Source organism: Crinia signifera, chromosome 6 (assembly GCF_055691185.1).
Source record: "Crinia signifera chromosome 6, ASM5569118v1, whole genome shotgun sequence".
Classification (NCBI taxonomy): Eukaryota; Metazoa; Chordata; class Amphibia; order Anura; family Myobatrachidae; genus Crinia; species Crinia signifera.
The window spans coordinates 54,087,208-54,096,369 of NC_139222.1; the positions used below are offsets into that span (position 1 = coordinate 54,087,208).

Here is a 9,162-nt window from a genome sequence, read left to right on the forward strand (position 1 = left end):
ATCCCCTAGGTTAAACCCCAAACAAACCAAGGGCGCATGCGCTGTGTGCCAGGTGTACCTCGGTGCCATGTCTGTTTATAACAGGGCCACTACTAACCATTAATTTTTCCCCTTGCAGGTCCATATGTCTACTGCTGGCCACACAGAGAACACTGTGCTTGATGACCGGTTGAACCGATGGCAAAATCTTTGCATTACACCACTTGCATCGTGTGTCATAAAATTGTATTGTTATACTATAATAGTTCAATGTAAATAATTGTATACGAAAAATGATTCTTGAAATGTTGTTTGGTTCAATAAAATTTTATTGAACAATTTTGGATTTTCGACTGACATGAATCATGACCTTTGATGTTGTTTCATTTATAAATAGTTAGAAAGATATAAAAACGCTAAAAAAATGAGAAAATATTCAAAGTGTTTATAGAAACAGAGAACCAAGATACGCCACAAGGTAAAGTTTCAGAACTGTCATTTGTTTGTAACAATGACCATTGTCACCACTGACCACGCTGCTCCTTCCAAATGTGCAGTGCGTCACATCTGGGGGGAGAAGGTTGGCCAGTGTTGACAATGGAACATTGAAATCAGCACAAATGATATACGCCACAAGGTAAAGTTTCAGAACTGTCATTTGTTTGTAACAATGACCATTGTCACCACTGACCACGCTGCTCCTTCCAAATGTGCAGTGCGTCACATCTGGGGGGAGAAGGTTGGCCAGTGTTGACAATGGAACATTGAAATCAGCACAAATGATATACGCCACAAGGTAAAGTTTCAGAACTGTCATTTGTTTGTAACAATGACCATTGTCACCACTGACCACGCTGCTCCTTCCAAATGTGCAGTGCGTCACATCTGGGGGGAGAAGGTTGGCCAGTGTTGACAATGGAACATTGAAATCAGCACAAATGATATACGCCACAAGGTAAAGTTTCAGAACTGTCATTTGTTTGTAACAATGACCATTGTCACCACTGACCACGCTGCTCCTTCCAAATGTGCAGTGCGTCACATCTGGGGGGAGAAGGTTGGCCAGTGTTGACAATGGTTCCTATGTTGCTGCATTGAAAAAAATAACTTATAGATAATAAACAATAAAAACTTAAATAAGTGCAATTTCACAATAAAAATACCTATTCCTTCCTAAAGAGACCAGAGTCAGATCTGGATGGAGATGGATGTTACAAGTTATTACTGTGAAAACATTGTAATTTTAAACTTTTTATAATTCCTGTGAAATCTGAGTTTCATCGTCATCGTGTGTAGGTGCTGATAATGACAGATCGTTAGCTAACGATTCAGGTTGCACACAAGATGTTGTCGCATGATCTGGCTCTCTAACATTTGGAAACATGCCTGAATATCCTGTGTACATTTGGGAATAGGAATAGGTATTTTGTGTGGGAAATACACCCCCTTTCCTCTCGTTTACTGATGCTTTTCTTTGTTTTTCACTTATGTTTTTTTTGTGCGACTTTGCAATCATGTCCTCTGCAATTAACTTCAGAGAAGTAGCAATCAACCCTGTACTGGCAGAAGTTTGTCGATGGCACTCTAACATGATATCAAAGGTATTTGCTGATTGTGCATTAGCATCTGAAATTTTCATTAAACTGTGTGCGTGGCTAGTTGTATTGTCAACCAATTTGTTGATTGACACAGCTATAATATTCAGTATATCCTGAGTAGTTTTGTATTGGCTCTGGCGGTTTACATCAATCTGTTTTACTATGTCTATAAAACCTTTAAAAGTGTTTTCTAAGCTATCTAGTCTTTTGTTTAAAACTTTTTCAAAGTCAACATGTCTCCGCTGCATTTGATCTGCCAAAGCTCTGATTTGCAGATATTCTGGTTCTTCTGATGTGTCGTTGTTTCCAAGCTGCCTTGCTTGAGATGCTGTAAGGATAGAGAAATTTTGAAGAACATTCAATTACTTGATTTTATTTGTAAATAATGAAGAGTGTAGTAGAAAACCAAAGATATTGCTGAAATATATTATTACTTACGTATAGGTGTTGATTCCGATTGTCGCACCTCCACATCTCCATCCTCAGACAAATTTTCAATTAAATCAGGCCTAAAAAAACGACCAATTCCGGAGGAAAGTCCTCCACTTGTCATAGGCATATCTTCTGTAATTAAAATTCCCATTAAATTTATTATAAACAAATAAATCACACTTTTCATGTAAGGAGTGCATAACATTTCCAAAAAAGTATTACTGTTTAATAAAATACATCCCTTGATTATAAACTGGTTTTATGCCGCAATACACAGCTATTTTTTTAAAAAAAACTAACCTTTTTCTTTTGGATTTACAGTACTCTCGCATTCCATCTGTTGAGAATTTCTCTCCCTTGAGGATCGGTTACCGGAATAATTATCTATGGAACTGCTGTTGAAACCCTCAAACGTTACGTCGGTTACATCAGATGATTCAAGGAAGCATGTTGGTATACTTTGCAATTCAGCCATACCACTGCCATCATTATCTTTCGAACGTTCAAGAACTCGATTGCTGGAATTATTGTGCCTTCTTTCCGCTTGCATTAAATGTTGACGCTCATCTAATGAAGGTAAAAATATTATTAATAACATTTCATTACATTTTGGTACATAGATTTTATGCTATTAAATTTTTACCATTTTTACTAGACATATTTTTCTCATTGCTAATTCTGCTGCCTCTTTTCTTTCTAGGATTCTCCTCTTCCTCCTGAATGCCTCCTCGTCTAGAGTCAACACCTCCTTTCACTCCATAAATCATTATTGGGTTTAATCGTTTCTTGATTATTTCCTCCCAGGAAAGCCACTTTATTTTCATCTCCGGTCCGCCACCTGTACCTATCTCATGTCTTCTTTGCATACCCATTTTTTTTTTAGTTTGCCTGCGGCAGTCACTATACCTTTTGATACAATGTTTGGAATCTCTTTGAACACCTGATATAGAGGTGACTTTTTCGGCAATATTATTCCACATCTTTCTTTTCAATTTTGGAGCTGTAGTTGGTGCCCTTGGACCAAACAACATATCATAATATCTATCAACTGCCTCCACCAGAGCATAATTCTCGGACTCATTGAACCGTACGCCACGTTGAGCCTTTTTCAGATTTTCACCACCGGATCCTTCACCAGAAGAATGATGAGATGCTGAGTCATCAGAAAACCTTGCAACCTCATTTGTATCACTTTGCATGCTTTCTTGACTACGGATATTTGATCGCTGCCTATCATTGGGACGCTTCTTTTCTTGACTGTTTTGTGGCCGGCTGTGATGAACATTTTGTAAATGTTGCCTTTTGCTGTGGAACATCTGCAAACAGAATGAGAATTTACAATTTAAACATCATTACATTGCAAAATTGAAATCATCTTTGGTTGAATTAAAAATAAATACCTTCGAATGTCCACTTGTGGTGGCTTTTTGTTTATTGCGCGATGCTTCAACTTTCGCCCTCCAGATTCTAAATTCGGCACTTTGCTCCCAATCCTCCTCAAATCTTTCAAAATCTTCCTCCGTTGTAGAAATATCGGAACGATGTGGGCTTCTCAATGTAGGAGACTGTATAAAAAAGATGTAGTGTTATTGTTTTTAAACAAGCACATAATAAAAATTATTTGCCATGTTCAATTTGCCCTTAGTTTACCTATCTCTTTCAGGAATTTTTCTTGTATGTCTAAATAAAAGGCATGTGTGCCAATGACATTCATTGATCACCCAGTTTAATAAACCATAATGGTTATAGACCCAGCACCCACCCATGTTTTACCAAAGCACACCAAGCTGTAACCGCTACTTTTTGCCTTATAGAAGGCTGCTGTGTCTGTTCCAACTTCTCGAATAATGTGTTGTACTTGTGAGAGCCAAATACCATTTCTTCCAATAAATTATGGTTGGATATTAGGACAACATTTTAAGAAATTGGTGTGTTATAAAATCACCATAAACAAATAAATGGATGTTAGTATTGATGTACCGACACATGGTGATTTTTAAAATCGCATTGGGGCGTGGTGTGAGGGTTGTTGGGGTTGGAATATCATATAGGAGGGTTCACTCTGAGGTGGCAACAGTATGAGCCGCACACCCACAGGCCTTGTCCGTGACACTCAATGCAATGCATATTTACTGATCCAGACTATCATTACATATTGGTGATACTATATTCATAAACCCAAAATAATTTTAATTACCCGATGTCTTCCATTGCTTTTCTTTCTAGTTCCAACAAGGCTTGTTGTCTTCAAAGCCATCTCATCCAGTTCTTGATGTTCTGTATTTTTATTCACTGAATCTTCTGAAGAGGAATCCACTGGTGAAAAAAGACTTCTTTCTGTAGACATTCCTAATAAATACAAATGTCATGATTGAGCATGGTCGATTCAATGTACAACAAAAGATCCCCATGTGCTAAACTTGCACAGTGAATACACCCAGTTGAATAACTTTATAACAGATGCCCATAGGCGGGGTGTGGATCATGTGTGAGAATGAAATTATATATGTACAGTCATAAAGTCGTCCCCACTAGTGCAACTTCCCTGGAAGGTCGACCTGACTTAGGTCTTATGTTGGAATTTGAATAGAGATCGACAGGTCATAAGATGAGCAGGGAATTTCCAGCACTTATGTGGGCACGACATATAACTGTAGAAATAAGGGCAGTCTGATTGATTACCGCTTCTATTAGAATGACTACTGTTTATGCCAGACTAATATACAGACACACCCGCATAGGCACACACAGCAACTCACACAAATATAAAATCCACATATATAGAAACTGCAACATACTTCACATGTACACACATAACAGGACGGACATATGCACATACACCAACAATTCATATATGGCATTAACAGACACAAATCCATGTATACACACAACAACATATGCACATACACCCACATCCATACACACAGCGTTATATGCACACGAACCACCATCTATACACACTTCCACAAACATCACATGTATACACATGCAGTTGCTACAGATGCACATACACCCACAATTATAAACTGCAACTTTCAGGTACACAGACACATGTATACCCACAGCTACATGTGCCCATACATCCACATGTACTGTAGACCAACCTCTCTAAATACAGTGACATAATAGCCCTTACATACACACAAGCAACACATACATAAATAAACAAAGCAGCATCTACATAAACACACAATACACATACAAATCCTCACACACTGCGACTGCCCCCTCACACCTCTAAAAGAGCCATCTAGCTATTTCTTTATTCATAAGATAGTTGGAGGTGGTCAGCTGGATGGGCTTTATGGCTGCGAGGAAGACACAGGGGCTTTCTGCGTGTGACAGGAAGTCACGTCTCCTCCTGAGACTGAGCTCCTCCAGCAATGCTGCTATTCACTGCAGCGCTGCTCCATCACAAAGCATTCTGGCTGGCACGCAGGGGCTGGAGTTTAACAAATGCTGCTGGTCAGGCAGGGTGCACCCTTAAGACGTTCCCCAACAAGAAAGTGCAAAGCTTTGAAAAGTGGCCATGCTGACCCACCCCAACCGTGCACACTTCAAAGCTCATATAACAGTACAATTTGAATTTATCCCCTTAACAACCAAGCACTAAAAAGAACCAATTTGGAAATATGAAAGACATGCCACACACAAGGAGAGTATCGTTTAAAGGACATGCTAAAATCTCACTAACAACGGACAAAACTAAAAAGCCCTAACCTGTGGTTAAATTCAAGGACAACGCTGTCGAGCAGAAGGTTCCATTTTAAAGAAAATAAACAATAGAAACAGCGCAGCAATACTGTACAAAACAACTAATAAAATAAAGGATATTACTCACTCTGTTTGAAGACACGCGGTCCGAACGTGGAAGGGGGCTGCTGTGATCCACTGCACTACGGCCATTAGACACAACACTGTCGGCATCCCAAAATGGTGGATGCGTTGCGCAGCACGTTCTTTTTATACAATACGCGTAAGTTTCGCTTAGCGAAAAAGTCACGCCCATTTTTCGATACATTTCACTTTTTTCACTTCTTGCTGTCTCCGGAAAAAAAACCTTTGAATACCTCGAAAAAAAAAATAGCGAAAAAGGATTCTTGATGCGAAATAAACGAAAACATAATGTTAAACGTAAAATAGTTTTTTTCGGAGCACATTGAATACCCCCCATAGTCATGTTTCCCATATTTTCCCTTCCCAGATACAAGCCCGTTTGAGTGTTTGGGGCACTTTTTAGCTAAAATCATCCTACAGGGCCTAACTGCATATGCTAAAGCCTGCCTATTTTGAATGGTCTAGTGGCCCCTGCAACCTCCAAAAATATCAGGATTTACTTCCCCAATAACCTGCTAACTCACCCCTGAAATACATACTTATTCATCCTATTTTGTTAATTGGACTCATTTCTCATTTGAAATGCCCATTTTTTGGGGGCCAGAAATGTGTGTCTTTAAAAGGTGATTTCTACGAGACCCCACTTTTGTGCGTCGGACCTCAACTTTTCCTGTAAACGCAGAAAAACCGCAATTTTCAGGAGAAACGAGACAGACATCCCCTCCCTCTGCCACCCACCCGCCCAACTGACAGCCAGCCATTAGACATGCACAGATAGTTCTGAGGGTCTGTCTGTGATGTCATAAAGGGCCTGCTGATCAATGGGCAGCTTTCTGATTGGCTGCTGTATTTGATTGACAGATGGAAGCTGGCAGCTGATTGGCTGTCTAGCCTAAAGTGCTTTACACACCTCCCTGATGGTACCACTGGCTAAGACTCCACCTCAGCTCATTGGGTAATGAAAAATTTAGAACAATTGATGGATGAAAGCAGGCAGGCCGGCCATTTTGGGACGCTCAGTGGACTTGTTTAATGCAATGCACCTTTGTATATTCACATGCATTCGCTTCATGCTGTAACCACTGTGCATAAAAATTTGGAAACATGGCATACAGTGTATCATTTGGTGTCTAAGTCATGTTTCCCATATTTTCCCTTCCCAGATACTAGCCCATTTGAGTGTTTGAGGCACTTTTTAGCTAAAATCATCCTACAGGGCCTAACTGCATATGCTAAAGCCTGCCTATTTTGAATGGTCTAGTGGCCCCTGCAACCTCCAAAAATATCAGGACTTACTTCCCCAATAACCTGCTAACTCACCCCTGAAATACATACTTATTCACTCTATTTTGTTCATTGGACTCATTTCTCATTTGAAATGCCCATTTTTGGGGAGCCAGAAATGTGCGTCTTTAAAAGGTGATTTCTACGATACCCCACTTTTGCGCGTCAGACCTTAACTTTTCCCGTAAACGCAGAAAAAACGCAATTTTCAGGAGAAACGAGACAGACATCCCCTCCCTCTGCCACCCACCCGCCCAACTGAAAGCCAGCCATTAGACATGCACAGATAGTTCTGAGGGTCTGTCTGTGAAGTCATAAAGGGCCTGCTGATCAATGGGCAGCTTTCTGATTGGCTGCTGTATTTGATTGACAGATGGAAGCTGGCAGCTGATTGGCTGTCTAGCCTAAAGTGCTTTACACACCTCCCTGATGGTACCACTGGCTAAGACTCCACCTCAGCTCATTGGGTAATGAAAAATTTAGAACAATTGATGGATGAAAGCAGGCAGGCCGGCCATTTTGGGACGCTCAGTGGACTTGTTTAATGCAATGCACCTTATTATTTTCACATGCATTCGCTTCATGATGTAACCACTGTGCATAAAAATTTGGAAACATGGCATACAGTGTATCATTTGGTGTCTAAGTCATGTTTCCCATATTTTCCCTTCCCAGATACAAGCCCGTTTGAGTGTTTGGGGCACTTTTTAGCTAAAATCATCCTACAGGGCCTAACTGCATATGCTAAAGCCTGCCTATTTTGAATGGTCTAGTGGCCCCTGCAACCTCCAAAAATATCAGGATTTACTTCCCCAATAACCTGCTAACTCACCCCTGAAATACATACTTATTCACCCTATTTTGTTCATTGGACTCATTTCTCATTTGAAATGCCCATTTTTGGGGAGCCAGAAATGTGCGTCTTTAAAAGGTGATTTCTACGAGACCCCACTTTTGCGCGTCGGACCTCAACTTTTCCCGTAAACGCAGAAAAACCGCAATTTTCAGGAGAAACGAGACAGACATCCCCTCCCTCTGCCACCCACCCGCCCAACTGACAGCCAGCCATTAGACATGCACAGATAGTTCTGAGGGTCTGTCTGTGATGTCATAAAGGGCCTGCTGATCAATGGGCAGCTTTCTGATTAGCTGCTGTATTTGATTGACAGATGGAAGCTGGGAGCTGATTGGCTGTCTAGCCTAAAGTGCTTTACACACCTCCCTGATGGTACCACTGGCTAAGACTACACCTCAGCTCATTGGGTAATGAAAAATTTAGAACAATTAATGGAAGAAAGCAGGCAGGCCGGCCATTTTGGGACGCTCAGTGGACTTGTTTAATGCAATGCACCTTTGTATATTCACATGCATTCGCTTCATGCTGTAACCACTGTGCATAAAAATTTGGAAACATGGCATACAGTGTATCATTTGGTGTCTAAGTCATGTTTCCCATATTTTCCCTTCCCAGATACAAGCCTGTTTGAGTGTTTGGGGCACTTTTTAGCTAAAATCATCTTACAGGGCCTAACTGCATATGCTAAAGCCTGCCTATTTTGAATGGTGTAGTGGCCCCTGCAACCTCCAAAAATATCAGGACTTACTTCCCCTATAACCTGCTAGCTCACCCCTGAAATACATACTTATTCACACTATTTTGTTAATTGGACTCATTTCTCATTTGAAATGCCCATTTTTGGGGAGCCAGAAATGTGCGTCTTTAAAAGGTGATTTCTACGATACCCCACTTTTGCGCTTCGGACCTCAACTTTTCCCGTAAACGCAGAAAAACCGCAATTTTCAGGAGAAACGAGACAGACATCCCCTCCCTCTGCCACCCACCCGCCCAACTTAAAGCCATCCATTAGACATGCACAGATAGTTCTGAGGGTCTGTCTGTGATGTCATAAAGGGCCTGCTGATCAATGGGCAGCTTTCTGATTGGCTGCTGTATTTGATTGACAGATGGAAGCTGGCAGCTGATTGGCTGTCTAGCCTAAAGTGCTTTACACACCTCCCTGATGGTGCCACT

The 9,162-nt window shown here is 40.8% G+C and overlaps 1 protein-coding gene across 2 annotated transcripts; it reads right to left on the minus strand.

The window, feature by feature from the left end:
• Positions 1 to 422: 422 nt before the first annotated feature.
• LOC146007650 (uncharacterized) lies at positions 423 to 6,173 on the minus strand. 2 transcript variants are annotated; one of them, XM_083146150.1, is made up of 7 exons: positions 5,851 to 6,173; positions 4,207 to 4,358; positions 3,410 to 3,574; positions 2,653 to 3,325; positions 2,310 to 2,576; positions 2,016 to 2,141; positions 423 to 1,905 (listed from the first exon to the last, which is right to left on the minus strand). In XM_083146150.1, exons 2-7 carry the CDS (start codon positions 4,354 to 4,356, stop codon positions 1,232 to 1,234), a joined length of 2,055 nt encoding a protein of 684 aa, XP_083002276.1. In that variant the 5' UTR covers positions 4,357 to 4,358; positions 5,851 to 6,173; the 3' UTR covers positions 423 to 1,231. The 2 variants fall into 2 exon arrangements, with proteins under 2 accessions (XP_083002276.1, XP_083002277.1); XM_083146151.1 differs by having other exon boundaries at positions 5,245 to 6,173.
• Positions 6,174 to 9,162: the final 2,989 nt, after the last annotated feature.

What these genes read in the sequence shown, in the direction of transcription:
- LOC146007650 (XM_083146150.1), bottom strand. Translation starts at nt 4,356, where the DNA reads ATGTCTACAGAAAGAAGTCTTTTTTCACCAGTGGATTCCTCTTCAGAA. An exon ending in CCACAAGTGGACATTCGAAG is followed by an intron (nt 3,326 to 3,409) that starts GTATTTATTTTT and finishes TTCTGTTTGCAG; the next exon opens with ATGTTCCACAGCAAAAGGCA. An exon ending in ATCGGAATCAACACCTATAC is followed by an intron (nt 1,906 to 2,015) that starts GTAAGTAATAAT and finishes CTATCCTTACAG; the next exon opens with CATCTCAAGCAAGGCAGCTT.